This window comes from Chanodichthys erythropterus, chromosome 16 (assembly GCF_024489055.1).
Source record: "Chanodichthys erythropterus isolate Z2021 chromosome 16, ASM2448905v1, whole genome shotgun sequence".
Taxonomy (NCBI): domain Eukaryota; kingdom Metazoa; phylum Chordata; class Actinopteri; order Cypriniformes; family Xenocyprididae; genus Chanodichthys; species Chanodichthys erythropterus.
The window spans coordinates 36293268-36311978 of NC_090236.1; the positions used below are offsets into that span (position 1 = coordinate 36293268).

Consider the following 18711-nt stretch of genomic DNA (forward strand, 5'->3'; position numbering starts at 1 on the left):
TTCAAAATTTAATTAAATTAAAACTTTTTTTTAATGTCTATACAGTTTTGGTTATTTTAATACTTTAACTTAAACAAAAATGAAGAAATTCCTAAGTTTTTTTTCCCCCTAAAATGTTTTATTACAATAGTTTTTGTTAATATTTTGAATTTGATTTAATTTTAATTAAATTTTGAAGTTTCAGAAATTGTATATCAATGATTTGAAACTAACACTGCCACCATGGTGAATTTATACTTTGTACTTTATTATTTAGATGTTTTTTTTTTCCTCTGTGACCACAAGGACACAAGGAGGTGCTAAATGTACAAAAGTCACTGAGAATGAAGGCAAGCAAGTTCACATGGTTTTGGTTAGTGCTCTAATTTATTTTGATCAATTGGAAACTTGTGTTTTCAATTCTGTACAGTAACTCCCAAAACTGATTAATTACATTTCTGGTATAAATAAATCCATGACTTTGTTAAATTAAACAGTGGTTAACAGGAATAGTATACTACTTTTGTAGTCCGCAGGTTGTTCAACGCAAAACTTCACAACACTGGATTTTCCAGGAAGACAGTCATTCAGAGGTCTTTGTCACATCCCTGCTGTCTGCTTAAGATCATCCGACTCACATCGATGTTGTTATTGGTAAAAACCTCTTTTCCATGGTCGACGGTGGCCGCAGGCAGGGATCGGGTGCGGCCCAGAATCCAAGCGAAGTCTACGTGGAAGAGTCTCAAGACATCAGTGCATGAATATACCAGCGCTGAGTTCTCGTAGTCGGTGGACAAAATCCAGTATGGAGTGTAGGGCAAAACTGTCAATTCAAGAAGACATGCAAATACGATTGAAAATGTATCATGGCGTAGCATTTGATCTAGCAAATGCTGAAAAAATCAAATCAGGTTTGTACCATATGAGAAACTGATTCCAAGCTTTGCTGGATTTTTTTTGTCCTCCACCACACATGTCCCATCAATTGTTCTTAGCTCTCCTTTTCTAATAAATATAAAGTTTATGCTTTAACTTATTGTGTAATTCACTAAAGCATATGAAATTATAACAAAGTGATCCTTGACTTGTTGGTACTCACAGAATTTCAGAGCTCACCACATGAGCCGTTCCGTCCAGCTTGAGAGTGAAGTTAGTCTCGATGCATCTCCCTCGCTCAAACTGGGCTGGAAGTTTAGCGATCTCAAACCACCTGCCCATAAACTACATTAGATGCAGACAAGCAAACTGTAAGACAGATTAAGAGCAGAATAAGACCTGATCATTGCATATGTTGAGGTGTAATATACAATACCTTCTTTAGGTTAAAGGCAGGTTGAGTAGCAGGTTCTGGGCACGGCCCCCAGTGAGGAACCTGGGCATTTATGATGGGCAGGAACAGGGCCAAAACTAGCAGAAAGGCCTTCATTTTGCTTGTTAAATCAATTGCCACAAAAAAAAGAAAAAAGAATAGAATATTCTAATTATGTGTTGATAACTAAATATTTGCATGCATTCTCAACAGCCATCACAAAGGATGGAAAATCTTGTCTAAACTGTCATATAATTGAAAACAAAATGTATAATTAATTCAAGTTATACAGCATACATTTGTGGCTTAATGGTTACTGTAGTAATACCATAGTTAAACTATGGTTCATCATGGTTTTACTACAAAAGCCATGGTTAAACCATGGTTGCTACAAAAAAAACATGGTTAAAAATGTAAAAAAAAAAATCTAAAAAAAAAAAATTTGGAATAAATGGTGAGAAGTATTAACGCTGAGATTATTATGCTAGGCTAGCAAACATAAAACATAAAATTACCTTAGAGCGCTAGTTTCGACAACATTGTCTTGCTTCCTTTGAGGTTGCAGTGAAAAAGACTAGGCGTTGTTTTTCCACTATATTGATTTCGTCAGCTAAATTCATTGTTCGATTAGATAACATGCTGAGAATATCTACTGGTTAAAGCCTTGTAAATGCAACAAGATCTCAGAGTATTTGAGTAAATGTAATTAGTTACTGTAAGTATCGTTTTGGCTACTTTGTAGTTGTACTGAGATATTGGCAACTTTTACTCTCTACTTGACTACATTTTTGAACAAGTAAATACTTACTTGCAATTACACATTACATTTTGCATGGCACCTAACTTTTTCTGCAGCAGTTTGCTTCTGATACTTTACGTGAATGTGTGCATTAGCAGATAGTTTCTGAATCTGAGGTGTTTGATTTAGGAGATGAGGCTCAAACCAGCACATACAGTAGATTTTGACTATTTAATTTTACTTAACATTGTTTTATTTATCCGCTATATTGACAAGAGCTTTTCGAAGGATGTTGGTTTAAGTATGGCCTTTCTGTGCACTTAAGCTTAACTGAGACTTGAGAGTTTGTAGACGTATAAAAGGTTGTTGTATCGACCTTGATTTATTGCAACATTGAGATGTTCAGTTTTATTTTGATTTTAGAAAATAAACTTGATTTCTCATCTTACAAATCAATTGTTTCTTATTTTTACTGCATGTCTCTCAGGACTAATGCATCTCTGAGCACTACTACATTCAGTAAAATACTTAAAGGATTAGTTCACTTTCAAATAATATTTTCCTGATAATTTACTCACCCCCATGTCATCCAAGATGTTCATGTCTTTCTTTCTTCAGTCGAAAAGAAATGAAGGTTTTTGATGAAAACATTCCAGGATTTTTCTCCATATAGTGGACTTCAGTGCCAAAACCGCACTTTCATATTCTTCAAAAAGCTTATGCTGTACTTCCTACGCCTTCCCTATTCTACTTATGGAAAAAATGGAACTGGTGCTGCGTTTGTTCCGTAAGTAATAGGGAAGACGTAGGAAATACAGCATAAGCTTTTTGAAGACTATGAATGTGCGTTTTTGGCGGAAGCACTTGGAAGGCGATCATTTGTGTTTATAAAGCATATACATTTACATTTTTTTAGAAAATGACCAATGGTTTCTCTAGATAAGACTCTTATTCCTCGTCTGGTATCATTTAAAGTCCTTTGAAGCTGCACTGAAACTGTAATTTTGACCTTCAACTGTTTGGGCTCCATTGAAGTCCACTATAAGGAGAAAAATCCTGGAATGTTTTCATCAAAAACCTTAATTTCTTTTCGACTGAAGAAAGAAGGACATGAACATCTTGGATGACACGGGGGTGAGTAATTTATCAGGGAAAATTTATTTGAAAGTGAACTAATCCTTTAAGTGCTGTTAAAATCAGATACTTTAAGACATTTACTCAAGTTGTATTGGAATTGGTTACTTGTAACTTGTAATGGAGTCATTTTCAATGTAAGGTATCAGTATTTTTACTCAAGTATAGTTTTCAGGAACTCTTTACACCTCCAAGAACTGCAAAAACATGTTGTGCACACTTTGAAACCGCAGCGCGTGAGCTTTGAATAAACAGACTGTTATCGTTCTTGGTTCTTAAGATGCACTACATTCAAACGTTTTTGAAAGAAGTCGCTTGTGCTCACTCAGGCTGAATTTATTTAATCAAAAATACGGTAATATTGTGAAATATTATTACAGTTTAAAATTAATGTTTTTCTATTTTACTGTATTTTAAAAAGTAATTTATTTCGCTGATCAAAGCTGAATTTTCAGCATCATTACTCCAGTCTTCAGTGTCACATGATCCTTCAGAAATCATTCTAATATGCTGATTTGATGCTCAAGAAACATTTATTATTATAAGAGTTGAAAACAGTTAATATTTTTGTGTAAACCTTGATATTTTTTATTCATGATTCTATAATAAAAAGTTATATGGAAAGAACAGTGTTTATTTGAAATAGACTCCTTTTGTAACATTATAAATATCTGATCTGTAGTTTTTGATCAATTTAATGCATCCTCGATAAATAAAAGTATTAAAAATAAATTATTGACCACAAACTCTTGAATTGTAGTGTACATATTCAATTTGATTATAAACAACCATTGTAAAGACAGTTTGACAAATACAAATTAAACAAATCCTTACCTCTTAAAGTTGTGCTGAGTCCGAGATGGACTGTGGAGCTCAGAGTATTTATTAGAATCATTCTCTCTCCGGGATCATGTGACTGCAGAAAAGAAGGAATCTTTGTGAGTCCACAGTTTATTCCCAACATGAAGTAAGTGATTAAGCAAATTGAAGTCATGAGAGGACGTTCCATTAATAAATATCTAAACTAAACTAAACGTACACTGTCGCTTCATCTAAACGGTCTTATTTTCTTTTCTTTCTTAAACATAGGCCTACCATATGTGTTTTTGAAGTTCAACCCCAAAAAATCACCTAAGTTTAGGACATTGTTGTCTGGGGAAAAGTAACTGTGTTGTGATGATCTGTGACACTGAACATGTAATGGTGATGCTGACAGATAGAGGGCGCTTTATGAGGGATGCTCATCACAAACAATCTGTGACACTTCATCGTGGCTTTTATTTGTGTTTGATTTGGATCAGTTCTAACCCGTTTTAAAACTTTAGTTTCTGCTGTTATGTCATGTCTGAGCATTGATTAAACCGAGGAATTTTCTGTTGTCCCTCTTCTCATGTTATATATTAGGCTATGTTATAATCCACTCATTGGGCCCATGAGGTGTGATGGGGAGCGACGGGGTTGGCACACCTCATAAACTCAATTTCTTAAAGGATATAAAACTGCCACGTGTATTTTTCTCCCCAAAAAGCATGCAGTAAACATGTGTCTTTCTTTACATAAGGACCATACCCTCACGTGTTGTGTGTTTTGCATGTTGCAGGTGTTATAGTGTGATAAGAACATAGTGAAGGATTCACGTGTGACTCAACCTCCTGTTGAGGACACAACTTTCATAACAAAAGGATGAATGGAAAAACATTGTGTAACTTCTTAGATGTTATGAAAAGAACTCCAAAATGTCAATAAAATGCACTGTAGGGGGATTTACTGATTTATTTTATGTATATTGGGTAACTAAATTGTTATTTTTAAAGTTTTGAACCTTTATAAGACTCAAAATGTCCACATTTAGGGTGAAAAGGAAAAAAACAGTATTTACCCTGAAGGTTGCAAGATGCACCGACAAAACATAAAATCCAAATTTATGGAATAATGAGAATAAAGCATGAACATAAATCAGTCAGTCATAGCTGTGCACAGTGATTCAGAAATGGTGCTGGAGAATTCAGTAACACTTCAGTATGGGGAACAATTCTCACTTTGAACAATAGTTGCTTATTAGCTTGCATATTGGCTGTTTATTAGTACTTAAAGCACATATTAATGCCTTATTATGCATGACCATGTTCTACATCAGTGTTGGGAAAAGTTACTTTTAAAAGAAATGTTGTGTTACTCCCTAAAAAAGTAACTAATTGCATTACTTAGTTACTTTTTATTAAAAGTAATGCATTTTGCATTACGTTTTCTCACCTGGGCTGGGCTTGCTTGTTTGTTTTTTAATAACAACAAAATGTCCACACCAATAGTCAAATGAATAAGCTTTAGGCTAAAGGAAATGCATATTTACGCCTGTACAGTAGAGGGCGCAGCTCAAACAAACCTTTCAGCTGTGCTGCCATTCTGGATTAAAGAAGAATAAGATACAGCAGAAGGAAGTTCAACACTCTTATTTCTAAATCTAATCTAAAGTCATTTTTTATATATATTTGTATATAAAATATATTTGTGTAATTTAATACAGTTATTTATTACAGGTTTGTGTAAAATTATGAAATTGCATGTTCAAATTTATTCTAGAACAACAATAACCATCATGTTTACACAGCGTACACAACACCTCTGAACTTTATTCCTCTCAACATGGAGACAGGAGAGCTGTCAGTCAAAACATTTGAAAAAGTAACTCAGATATTTTGTAATTTGAAAAAGTAATGTGTTACTTTTTAGTTACTTAAAAAAGTAATCTGATTACATAACTCAAGTTACTTGTAATGTGTTACCCCAACACTGTTCTACATCCCTAAATCCTACCTCATACCTAAACTTACCTTACAAACTATTAATGAGCAAAAAAGTTTATTGAGGCAAAAGTAGCTAGTGTTCCCCATATACCAAAGTTCAATTGTAGCCTAAATCAGAAACTGCTACCCTTTATATCAGCGTTTTGATTGTTTTTATCTTGAAATGCATTCTTCAGACTAAAATGTTGCTAACATGACAAATATAGGGAATTAGATTGTCACTGTAACGAGGTCGGTAGATATGGGAAGAAGGAGGCGGAACCGGCGAACATTCAACAAAAACTTTAATCCAAAAATAAACAAATACAAAACGAAAGTAATGCCGGCAGACCCTCGCGGACGTCTGCCGGCCACACAAACATAACAAAACATAAAATAAAGTCCAGGCCTGGTCCTCTCTCGTCCTTCACTGATGTCGCTCCTCCTTTTATGCCTCCGGAGCTCCTCCGTGAGAGACTCGAGGCCGGCACGCCTCGCAGGTGACGCTCATTATCACTCGCGTCACCGGCCTCGCGCCGTTCCCTCACGGCTCTCGCCCGCCCTACTCGTCACAGTCACATTCACACAAATTAAAGCTTTTATGTGTGTTCTGTCACATCAATCAGTAAAGATTTGATTTTTTCTTATAGAAAAAATGCAATGACCAATCATGTAAAAGAAGCACAATAATTGGACATTAAAAAAACAAACGGCACATGGATTATCTGGAAAACTGTAAAAAAAAAAAAAAAAAAATGTATCGTTTCAAAAATGTGGGAAGCTACCCGTGACTCGTTCATTGCCTTCTTTAAAGTGTGTTTACTTAACCTTCAACATCTCTTTGAGCAGATGCCCCGGTTCCCCAAACATGTTCTAATGAGGTTATTTTAGTTGAGGGGGTGGAGTTAGTGATATAACAAATATATGTAACGCCTATAAATACCTAACTTTGTCACTGTTCTGTACCTTGAACACAAGTTTCACTCTTGAGATCAAACAGGTAAGATGATGCTTGAGTCTCAGTTTCGGCAAACTATCCAACTCTTCATTCAAATGTTCTTGTTATGCTCATTACGTATGGCTTTTGTTTTTCAGGTTCAAGCTGAAAGAATGCAGGCTCTTCAGGTTCTGTCTCTGACTCTGCTGTCTGTGCTGGCGGTCAGCGCTCAATCCATCGGATCTGGGAAATGTCCAAAGCCTCCTGTTCAGCAAAACTTTGATCCTACTAGGGTAAACTTTTTCCACCTATTTAAAAACTTCCCACAGTCCCTCTGTGGTGTAAGTCAAGTTTTTAAATGTGGTTTATGTGTATATGTGGTGTTTTTAATATACTTTAAGACAAATCAAGACCTTCGTTCATCTTTGGAACACAAATTAAGATATTTTTGATGAAATCCAATGGCTCAGTGAGACTTGCATAGCCAGCAATGACATTTCCTTTCTCAAGATCCATTAATGTACTAAAAACATATTTAAATCAGTTCATGTGAGTGCAGTGGTTCAATATTAATATTATAAAGCGATGAGAATATTTTTTGTGCGGCAAAAAAACAAAATAACGATGGCCGATTTCAAAACACTGCTTCATGAAGCTTCTGAGCTTTACGAATCAAATCAGTGGATCGGAGCGCCAAAGTCACGTGATTTCAGCAGTTTGGTTTTGGGGTTTTTTTGGTGCATAAAAAAAATTCTCGTTGCTTTATAATATTAAGGTTGAACCACTGTACTCACATGAACTGATTTAAATGGATCTTGAGAGAGGAAGTGTCATTGCTGGCTATACAAGCCTTACTGAGTCATCAGATTTCATCAAAAATATCTTAATTTGTGTTCTGAAGATGAACGAAGGGTGTAGAACGACATAAGGGTGAGTAATTAATGACATTATTTTCATTTTTTGGTGAACTAACCCTTTAAATATGTCATTTTGGTGATTAAAGAGTTTTAATAAGGGATAAAATGATTGACTACAGGGGGAGTTAATTTGCTGCCTATGTAGTCAACTTGATTGTACATTGAAGTCAATGCAAATGCAAATTACATTAAACTTTAAAAATAGAGTTGAATCTCATAACTTACCAAAAAGGTTGAAATTGCTTAAAAAATTTTGATGAGTAATGTAAAAAGTTGCCATGACTTACTGATCATATCATATAGTTTGTTTGTTTCTTAATCCATATATTTACTTTTTTTAGTATCGGGAACATATTACAATCATCTTGAACCACTTTATCAAAATAAAGCCAATAGGAACATAAAATAAATATTGACGAAAAAAATTACAGCCAAAAATAGTAGAATATTAGTATTTGTTCATTTTCAGATCCTGTAGCATAACTTCTTATCATTTTGTTCTTCTATAGTACATGGGCAGATGGCACGAGATCATGAAGATCCCGGGGCCGTTCCAGTTGGGAGAGTGCTGCCAGGCCACATACACTCTGAGTGACGGCATTGTCCTGGTTCGAAACGATGAGCTTCTGTAAGTGCTGATGGGCGAATCGTACAACATAGAATAAAATCGCCTGCATTTGTAATATTCAGAATGTAATAAGTATATTTGCAAGTCAAATAAAATAAATTCTCATATTCATACTATTCAAAGATGCTATTCAACCTAACATCTTTTCTCTAATCATCCTCACAGTGCTAATGGCACTATCAACTTCATCGAGGGAACTGCCAAGATTGTAGATGCGTCAGAGCCTGCCAAACTTGAGGTCAGCTTCTTTGAAAGTAAGTCTAAAGTCATTCTCTTCACCTGGTTTATTTGATTCATCTATGACTCTTTGATTTGAGTTATTCATGATGTGTTGTCTTTCAGATGCTCCTCCTGGCCCCTACTGGGTGCTGGCTACTGATTATGACAACTACACCCTGGTTTACTCATGCTCTGATTTCGCCGGTCTCTTTCACTCTGAGTTTTCCTGGATCATGAGCAGGACCCGCACACTTCCTAAGGAGACCGTCTCTGAGCTGTTAGACATCCTCAAATCCCATGGCATCGGTACTGATGCTTTTACTGAGACCGACCAGAGACCGGAAGTGTGCAGCGGCATGCCGTAATGTACCTGCCTTGAATAATGAGCTACTGTGAGATGTGTTGTGGTCTAATTACGTTTTTTGTTTTTTTGTTTGTTGTTGTTGTTTTCAAAAAGCCCTAACATTTATGTTGGGGCTTTTTAAATGTAATATTCCAACAACATGTTCTTAATCAGTGGCACAACAATGTGAATAAATCTGTTCTTCATCATAGGACGCAATGTAAACTAAAGCTTTTAGTTTAATTCTATTTATGCATTGCTAATGTGAATTTTCTTTCTTCACACAGTTGAATGTTGTCTATATAATATCTACTGTGTGATCAATCAAAGACTTTGGATCAAACTTTGAATAAAGGACAAAATATCAAAATGCTGCCTTTTGTTCTTATGTGCACAAAAATAGTTTAGGTCATGTCAGATATAGGATTGTGAAGCTATTGGCATTTGCTTTGAATAATCACCACCTGCATGTTATATCATCAAAAAAACTTTGCTTTTTGATCAAAACAATACGATAATAAGGTAATAACTGCTGTCTCTTAAAATGACTTTCCAGCTGACATTATAAATAAGCATTTTTGAGGATTTTTTAGGCTACTCTTGCAACAAATGCATCCCTTCTGCCAGTAGTAAACTAAATAGGCTAATTTATTGACATGTAGATGACATTAATATACAATTTGAAGAAAGAAAATGACGCTCTCAAAAGGTTAACTTAAGGGTTAGTTTACCCATAAATGTAATCTTCAGAACACAAATGAAGATAGTTTTGATGAAATCCGAGAATATGTATGAATCGTCCATAGACAGCAATATAATCAACACTTTCAAGGTCCAGAAAAGGCACTAAAGACAGTAAGGCACTTAAAACAGTCAACATGACTGCAGTGGTTCAACCTTAAATGTTATGAAGCGACGAGAATACTTTTTGTGCGCAAAACAAAACAAAAATAACGACTTTATTCAGCAATCTCTCTTCTTCCCTGTCATTATCCTTACCAAAGTCAAGTCACTCGACGGCCATCTTTGAAACGCGGCAACCTGGGCATCATGCAGCTCCAAAGCTGTTTGCCAAGCTTTCGATTAAATTTCATGTTTGAAATCACCAATGAAATCTGACAACAACTGTCGCATAATTTTTTCCCAAACGCTCGAATCATGACCAAAAAACTTTATTTTTATGCTGGATCAAGCTAATGCGCATGAGCAGACCTTCTGCCTCATTTCAGAGGTGCGCGTCTGACTGTTTCAATAGAAACCGGTGCTTCTAACGGCCGCTGCAGTGACGCGATGACTTTACCAGTCGGCGATTGGCTCTTATTTAGAAGGCGGGACTTATTCCGCGTTACACTTTCTCCCACTCAAAACAATACGAGTGACACGTCTTTCTTGTGTTATTCTATAGACCTTATTTAGGCCTACCAGAGAAACAAGCGCGCCATCATCTTTATAAAGTTGTCTTTGAACTTTAACGTTGTAGAGTTAATGAAAGTTATCATGAGCATTGTTATGTTTAAATCAGATGTCTTAACAAATGTCAGTAGGTCGTGAAGATTTTAAAACGAGCAGTTCATTCATAAATGTAATATCGCTGTGGAAATAGAGGGTATGCACGTGACGTCACCGTCGACCGTTACGACAGCGTTCACGTCCACTGAGTGGCAAAAGACTGAGGCTGTTTCTCAATATGCGTTCTTCAGCGATCTTGCGTCCTTGTGTTCTTGCTTTACGTCATCATCAACCGGCGAAGTTCGTTCCGATACTCAAGAACGCAAGAACGGAGGACGCATGAAAGTACCCGGATGTGTTCTTGATATCGAGGATGCATCGAATGCAAACTTGAGGGAATCGAACCGTTAAAAATCCCAGAAGACGCTGCGGTGGTCGACGTACGGAAGCCTGTAAGCTTTAAAGTTCTCGTGAGATTCCAGCTTGCAAATACGTGACGGCTCGTGAAAGTAAACCGTTTGTTTTGCTTAATTTTAATAAAATAATATATTTAAATGGGACAGCATTAGAAGAGAAAATCATTAAGTTCACTTGTCACTGCGTTTATGATACTAAATTAGTTATCTTACCCAGTAAACGACCTGTTGCTCGCCATTCTCGCTTCTCTTATCTTCTCGGTGGCAGCAGCAGCGGCGGGAAACCGTAGTGGGCGTGGCCAACTTGTCACTTCAATCGAGGGTGACCAATAGAAAAATGCCTTTCATCCTGGTTGGTAGAGACCGCCCACTGAGCTACAGCTTCACGTGCAAACAAAACTTTTCAATTCGCAAAACTTTTCAACTTGCAAAACTTTTCAGCTTGCAAACCTATTCACCTCGCAAGCAAAATATTTTGACCCGCAAAAAAGACAGCAGAAAAGAGAGCAAAATGTGTGGGTTTGGGATGAAAAGTTCTCAAAGTGCAAAAAAAATAAATAAAGGTTTTTAAAGATTTACACGCACTGCAAATAATTCTGTTATCAACTTTTTATTTTTGAACCTTAAGAAGACTTTTTTTGCAATATATATTTTTTTTAATTACAAAATGATTAGTTTTACTCTCAAACACAATATGTTTGTTTGAATAAAAAAGACACAAAAGAAACTCCATAAGCGGCAACGTTTGTTTTCAGCGTGAATGTTGCGAAAAACGCACAAAACACTTCCAAAACGGGAAAGAGCTTTTTGATTGACTGTAGGCTATATATCAATGTTATATCGTCATATTGTCCAGCCTTAAAACGTTTTATAGTATAGTTTTTGTCAATGTTTATTTAAAAACATCCAATTATGCAGAATATAAGATGGAAAATATTTAATTGTTGAGTTGTCAACATAATATATAATAATGCAATATATACGGTATGATTTTACCTCAAAATCCATTGTTTTGACACAAAATGATAACTGCAAATCCATGTTTCTCTGCTGGAGTCCTGTTTCTGTGAATTGCAATGATTCATTTGCTTTTTTCTGTAGCTTTCGGCAGTTTTTAAATATATACCTCCGGTTTTGTGTCAAAACTATTTGTACAGTCAATCACAAAGCTCTTTTCCGTTTTGGAAGTGTTTTGTGTGTTTTTCGTGGCATTCACGCTGAAAACCAACTCTGCCGCTCAGTCTTTTGCCACTCAGTGGACGTGACCGCAGTCCTAACGGTCGACGGTGACGTCATGTGCATACCCTCTATAGACCCTTTCACATTTCCAAGTTTCTCTGAAGCGGAAATCGTCATGCGACGGTGGCGTCACGTGCATACCCTCTATAGTCTTTGCAAAGCCACTGGAAGGCAAGCTTGCAACTTTTAGCCAAAAAAAGCGTAACGGCTAACGCTCCGCCCCCCGCGGTACGCAGGGAATGAGACAAAGGCTGTTTTTTGAATGGAAGTCAATGGATGAGAGACTTCACTATGCTGATTAAACAGCTTTTGTGGGGAAATAGCTAATCATTTAATTAATCGACAGCCTGTTTGCCAATCTTCAGAATGTTTTACACTAAACAATACTTTCGTTGGGAACTAACTTAGCCTATGTGTAGATTTTAGCTTGATAAAAATGTATTTTTTTAAGAGAAGGCAGATTGGGGAATGTTGCGACTGACGTCACTGCCATTACATGATAGCCTGAGAGGTGCAACACGTGATTAAGTTAGCCATTAAGTTAAGGTACAGACCCTCTTAACTCCCCATTATATACAATCTCTGGTCTTTGTCCTTACGCAGGTGCTGCAGTAAGCACAGCGAAGGCTTCCTTGTTTATGTCTGAATGCCGGCTCAGTATTGGCTAAAGCTGATCATGTGATCAGCACGACACATGCGACACATGTGATGCTGACGCAGGAGCCGGCCAATAATGAGGCAACATTCTGACCTAGAACCTGGAATAAACAACGTACAAGAATGACACAGAAGATTATATTATTTTTGTTTTGTTTTGCGCACAAAATGTATTCTCATCTCTTCATAACATTAAGGTTGAACCACTGAAGTCATGTTGACTTTTCTTAACAATGTCTTTAGTGCCTTTCTGGACCTTGAAAGTGTTGATTATATTGCTGTCTATGGATGAGTCAACTCCTTGGATTTCATCAAAAATATCTTAATTTGTGTTCTGTAGATGAATGAAGGTCTTACAGGTGTGGAACGACATTAGGGTGAGTAGCCTAATTAATGACAGAATTATAATTTTTGGGTGAAATAACCCTTTAACCTTCAGCCAACATTATACTGTTTTAACTTCTGTTAACATTGCAAGTCAAACCAGATGTTTGTGGCGTAATCCTTTCATTTTTACACAGAGAGAAAGTTTCCAACATGGCCATAAAGACTCTTTGTGTCAATGTCGTCGTGAATAGAGTGACATCTAGTGGAAATACACAAGGCTGATAGTTTCCATAAAGACAAGAAGTAGGCTACTTTGGTTTCAAATGTACCCATGTTAGGTACTAATTCCAAGTGTTAAAAGTTCTTAAAAGATACAAAATTAATATTATTTCAACTCTTCACTTTATTCCTGTTCTGTGTTTATATACAACTAATATAACTCACAGTTCATCTGTAAATCACTGAACAATTCAATGTTAAAGGAAGGTTGTGAAGTGAACATTTTACCCCTAAAATAAATTTTGTTCGATATCTTCAGATTTGAGATCCATATGTTTAAATTTTCCCTAGTTGAAAAGGACCCAAATGTGTGGAGAATTATAATTAATGAATGAATTAATTAATTAATTATTTATTATAGTATTATTTGAGGTATTTCAACTGTTCAATCAAATAATTTGCTTACAAATCAATTTATGAATTGTTCGTATTTTAAATGAAATGAACACAGACTGTCTTTTTTATATGGCCACATTATAACCCTTGATATAAATGTCAATTATCTTACAAATTCCTCTTTGTAATATTTAGATGGACTCAAAAGAGGACATGAAATGATAAAACTTTTTGCATGCATGCCAAAACAGGTTTTTATGTTACACAACATGCAAAAATAACTTTTTATGTAGTGTACATTTGCATAATTTTGAGAGTGACCCTCATTGAGAACTAGATGTCATTTATCTATTCCTTCTTTAATGTCAGTTGGATGTGATCAAATTCAATTCTTCTTGAAAACTATATTGTGTGTAATTCCCCTTATTAGAGAACAGAAGGATCAAGGTTTGTTTGAATGACCTTTGCGTGACACAAGCCCCCTGTGTGAAACAGATGTGAAGAGCCCCAAACTTCCCAAACAGTGATCATTAATTACAGTCCAGGGACAGGGTTTACTGTCATAATGCAGTAAAAAAAAAAAAAATAGACATCATGGATTATATATCCTTCTCTGGCACCAAGATCTCACCTCAGGCACATGGTCAGAACAAGCTGAGGTTTGAATGTCCTCGTTCTCCATTGCTGTTGCATAAGATTATGTGATCATGTGACAAATGATTTTGACTAAAGCTGCTGCTCTTTTTGATGTTTATATCTGTTCAGGTGAAACTGAGAGAAAAAGCTATAGCTTCTATGAAATTTAAATGCACTAAAATATATTTATAATAAATGATCTGTAAGAAATTATAACATTTTATATTTGCTTCATTGCATATATTATACAAGTCATCATTTGTTTTATTATTATATTATTTATATATTTTTATTATTATTATTTAAAGCCTTCTGGACAAAATAATACACGCTCCAAAATCCAGTCAAAACATATGAAAGCTTGTTTTTTCCACCACGTAATAAAAAAAGGTAATTGTGACTTTTTTATCTCACATTATGAAAAAAGTCAGGATTGTGAGGAAAAAAGTCAGAATTGTGAGAAAAAAAAAAGTCAGAATTGAAAGGAAAAAGCCAGGATTGCGGGGGAAAAATTCAGATTTGCAAGGAAAAAGTCAGAATTGCGAGGAAAAATGTTAGAATTGCGAGGAAAAAAGTCTGGATTGCAAGGAAAAATGTTAGAATTGTGAGGAAAAAAGTCAGGAGTATGAGGAAAAATGTTAGAATTGCGAGGAAAAAAGTCAGGATTGTGAGGAAAAAAGTCAGGATTGCAAGGAAAAAAGTCAGAATTGCAAGGAAAAAGCCAGGATTGCGGGGAAAAATTTAGATTTGCAAGGAAAAAGTCAGAATTGCGAGGAAAAATGTTAGAATTGCGAGGAAAAAAGTCTGGATTGCACGGAAAATGTTAGAATTGTGAGGAAAAAAGTCAGGAGTACGAGGAAAAATGTCAGAATTGCGAGGAAAAAAGTCAGGATTGTGAGGAAAAAAGTCAGGATTGCAAGGAAAAAAGTCAGAATTGCAAGGAAAAAGCCAGGATTGCAGGGGGAAAATTCAGATTTGCAAGGAAAAAAGTCAGAATTGCGAGGAAAAATGTTAGAATTGTGAGGAAAAAAGTCAGGATTGCAAGGAAAAATGTTAGAATTGTGAGGAAAAAAGTCAGGATTGTGAGGAAAAAAGTCAGAATTGCAAGGAAAAAGCCAGGATTGCGGGGGGAAAATTCAGATTTGCAAGAAAAAAAGTCAAAATTGTGAGGAAAAAGTCAGGATTGCGAGGAAAAATGTTAGAATTGTGAGGAAAAAAGTCTGGAGTACGAGGAAAAAAGTTACAATTTTGAGGAAAAGAGTCAGGATTGTGAGGAAAAAAGTCAGGATTGCAAGGAAAAATGTTAGAATTGTGAGGAAAAAAGTCAGGAGTACGAGGAAAAATGTCAGAATTGCGAGGAAAAAAGTCAGGATTGTGAGGAAAAAAGTCAGGATTGCAAGGAAAAAAGTCAGAATTGCAAGGAAAAAGCCAGGATTGCAGGGGGAAAATTCAGATTTGCAAGGAAAAAAGTCAGAATTGCGAGGAAAAATGTTAGAATTGTGAGGAAAAAAGTCTGGATTGCAAGGAAAAATGTTAGAATTGTGAGGAAAAAAGTCAGGATTGTGAGGAAAAAAGTCAGAATTGCAAGGAAAAAGCCAGGATTGCGGGGGGAAAATTCAGATTTGCAAGAAAAAAAGTCAGAATTGTGAGGAAAAAGTCAGGATTGCGAGGAAAAATGTTAGAATTGTGAGGAAAAAAGTCTGGAGTACGAGGAAAAAAGTTACAATTTTGAGGAAAAGAGTCAGGATTGTGAGGAAAAAAGTCAGGATTGCAAGGAAAAATGTTAGAATTGTGAGGAAAAAAGTCAGGAGTACGAGGAAAAATGTCAGAATTGCGAGGAAAAAAGTCAGGATTGTGAGGAAAAAAGTCAGGATTGCAAGGAAAAAAGTCAGAATTGCAAGGAAAAAGCCAGGATTGCAGGGGGAAAATTCAGATTTGCAAGGAAAAAAGTCAGAATTGCGAGGAAAAATGTTAGAATTGTGAGGAAAAAAGTCTGGATTGCAAGGAAAAATGTTAGAATTGTGAGGAAAAAAGTCAGGATTGTGAGGAAAAAAGTCAGAATTGCAAGGAAAAAGCCAGGATTGCTGGGGGAAAATTCAGATTTGCAAGAAAAAAAGTCAGAATTGCGAGGAAAAATGTTAGAATTGTGAGGAAAAAAGTCTGGAGTACGAGGAAAAAAGTTACAATTTTGAGGAAAAGAGTCAGGATTGTGAGGAAAAAAGTCAGGATTGCAAGGAAAAATGTTAGAATTGCGAGGAAAAAAGTCAGAATTGTGAGGAAAAAAGTCAGAATTGCAAGGAAAAAGCCAGGATTGCGGGGAAAAATTTAGATTTGCAAGGAAAAAAGGATTGTGAGGAAAAAGTCAGGATTGCGAGGAAAAAAGTCAGAATTGCAAGGAAAAAGCCAGGTTTGCGGGGAAAAATGTTAGAATTGCAAGGAAAAACTCGCAATTATCTTTTTTTAATGAGCTTCCATAATAATGCCCTTTAGTTTAATTAAAATAATAACTGAATCAAATAAAAGATTTGTGTTTTCTCCAAACATATTTTTGTGATGTCTTGATTTCCAGTGGCTGCAATGATTTTTTTTTAAGTAGTTGCTACTTTTACTGTGGAAAGAATTATGAAAATAATATGAAACTGAACTAGGATATCCATCTGTCAAAAAGCTGTCTAAATTCATACTGCAGGTCGGTGTATGCCCTGTAGGGGGCAGAGGTCATAGGTCAAAGGTCTTCTGTATTTGCCATGTATTAGTGATCACTGTGGTAACACTGACTTTGTTTATTGATCCTCTGTCTGTTTGATTTCTATGGGGAGTTCCCTTATCCTTTGGCATAATTCAGACTTCACAAACAGTCTTTACCCAGTGGTTTTGGGGTTAAACCCCTCATTATCCCTTTGCCTCACTGTGACTCTATAATACAGTGCACAAACAGGCCGGCAGAAATCCCTCTTAAAAAGCTTACTCCACATAGATTCTTAAATTAGTGGTTTAGATGTCTTAATACGCTATTCTCTCAAAGTCTAAGCACTTTATTCGTGATTCTCTCTTTTTGGCTGATAACATGTGCAACATTTTCGTCTAATCGTGCATCTCAGCAAATACTCACCTGGTAAAACCAACAAGAACGGCTGATGTCTGAACTACATTATGTTTGTTATTTAAGTGATGATTCATAACAGTTTTGAGGAGATTCAAAAAGGTGGACCACATTAAAAATACTACTAATAGATCTATATGTAAAATTAGGTGTGTATATAGTCAAACCTGTGTGAAAATCAGATTTTTTGTGTGTTGAATTCAGACTGACAAAAAAAACCTATTTTATAAATAATATTGCACAGATAATGGTCAATGTTTTTCATAGACTTCTGTTCAAAAGCATGGGGTCGGGAAGCTGTTTTAACCCTTATGCGTCAATTAAAAAAAGTTACACATAGGTCCATAGAGGACAAAAATGTCGTAAAAATTTGAAGATTGGCAGATTATTGTTGAAGTAAAAGTTTAGAAAGTTAAATAAGAATAAAGGTTATAGAGGTTTATGAAAATGATTTATTAACAATATTTTACATAAAATATATATTTTATGAAACATTAACTCTAAAACTGCTAGAAAATCAAAGCCATACATCTAAATAAGTTGTGTTCCAAATTTGAGGTTGATACCTCAAAAAATGAGCTTTCAGTAAGATTTTGTTTGGGCAAGATAAGATGCCAGCAAAACTCCACTGGTACACACAGTGGTTGGATTTGTGATTTGCATTACAGTTTTTCTCTCTCAAATATTACATGCGCACGCAATTTTTTATTACATACATACAAACCACACTCTGACATCCATACCAACATATCCACACAATTATAGCGGCATAATTTATCCACTTCGCTCTATAATATGTACAAGCGCAGAAAACAGGAATAAAGCGAGTATTTGCTTTATAGGCCAAACCTGAGAAAATGGCACCATTTGGTAAAAAATAAATTGTGCAAATTTTAATTTTGAAGTCTTGCCAATAGAATGAAAGCCTGTTAACAAAGATGCATAATTTTACGGCTAAATGGCCCTGGAATTAAAAATCACCGTTTCAGTGGGGACATTTTTGTGTAAAATTTAGGAAGATCTATTGGCAGAAATGCAATATAATATACATAACTATGTTTGCAGTGGTGTATTAAGAACCATTATGTTTTTATTAGCTTAGAATGAGCCATTTCTATCTACATACACCGCGGCTTCCCTTACATGTTAAGTATTTTGCACATTTTTCTACAGTAGCCCTAAACGGACAAACTGCTCTACAGAGTAGATATTTTTAGAGGCAGCTTGCATCGTCACGACATTGAATATGCACGAAGATGAAGAAGTTGTAGTAATAGTCGC

General features: G+C 35.6%; 2 protein-coding genes across 2 annotated transcripts; one reads left to right on the plus strand and one right to left on the minus strand.

Annotated features, from left to right (window-relative positions):
* Positions 1-269: 269 nt before the first annotated feature.
* apoda.1 (apolipoprotein Da, duplicate 1) lies at positions 270-4155 on the minus strand. The gene is made up of 5 exons (XM_067363455.1): positions 3996-4155; positions 1292-1409; positions 1079-1200; positions 899-984; positions 270-802 (listed from the first exon to the last, which is right to left on the minus strand). The coding sequence occupies exons 2-5, from the start codon at positions 1403-1405 to the stop codon at positions 567-569; spliced, it is 558 nt and encodes a 185-aa protein (XP_067219556.1). The 5' UTR covers positions 1406-1409; positions 3996-4155; the 3' UTR covers positions 270-566.
* Positions 4156-6892: 2737 nt separating this feature from the next.
* apoda.2 (apolipoprotein Da, duplicate 2) lies at positions 6893-9358 on the plus strand. Its single transcript, XM_067363327.1, has 5 exons — positions 6893-6944; positions 7040-7174; positions 8308-8426; positions 8592-8680; positions 8769-9358. The coding sequence occupies exons 2-5, from the start codon at positions 7055-7057 to the stop codon at positions 9008-9010; spliced, it is 570 nt and encodes a 189-aa protein (XP_067219428.1). The 5' UTR covers positions 6893-6944; positions 7040-7054; the 3' UTR covers positions 9011-9358.
* The last annotated feature ends 9353 nt before the right edge of the window (positions 9359-18711 follow it).

Coding starts and splice junctions, on each gene's coding strand:
- apoda.1 (XM_067363455.1), bottom strand. CDS start 1,405: ATGAAGGCCTTTCTGCTAGTTTTGGCCCTGTTCCTGCCCATCATAAAT. Junction 985..1,078: donor GTGGTGAGCTCTGAAATTCT/GTGAGTACCAAC, acceptor TATATTTATTAG/AAAAGGAGAGCTAAGAACAA. Junction 803..898: donor TGGAATCAGTTTCTCATATG/GTACAAACCTGA, acceptor TTGAATTGACAG/TTTTGCCCTACACTCCATAC.
- apoda.2 (XM_067363327.1), top strand. CDS start 7,055: ATGCAGGCTCTTCAGGTTCTGTCTCTGACTCTGCTGTCTGTGCTGGCG. Junction 8,427..8,591: donor GTTCGAAACGATGAGCTTCT/GTAAGTGCTGAT, acceptor TCATCCTCACAG/TGCTAATGGCACTATCAACT. Junction 8,681..8,768: donor TGAGGTCAGCTTCTTTGAAA/GTAAGTCTAAAG, acceptor GTTGTCTTTCAG/ATGCTCCTCCTGGCCCCTAC.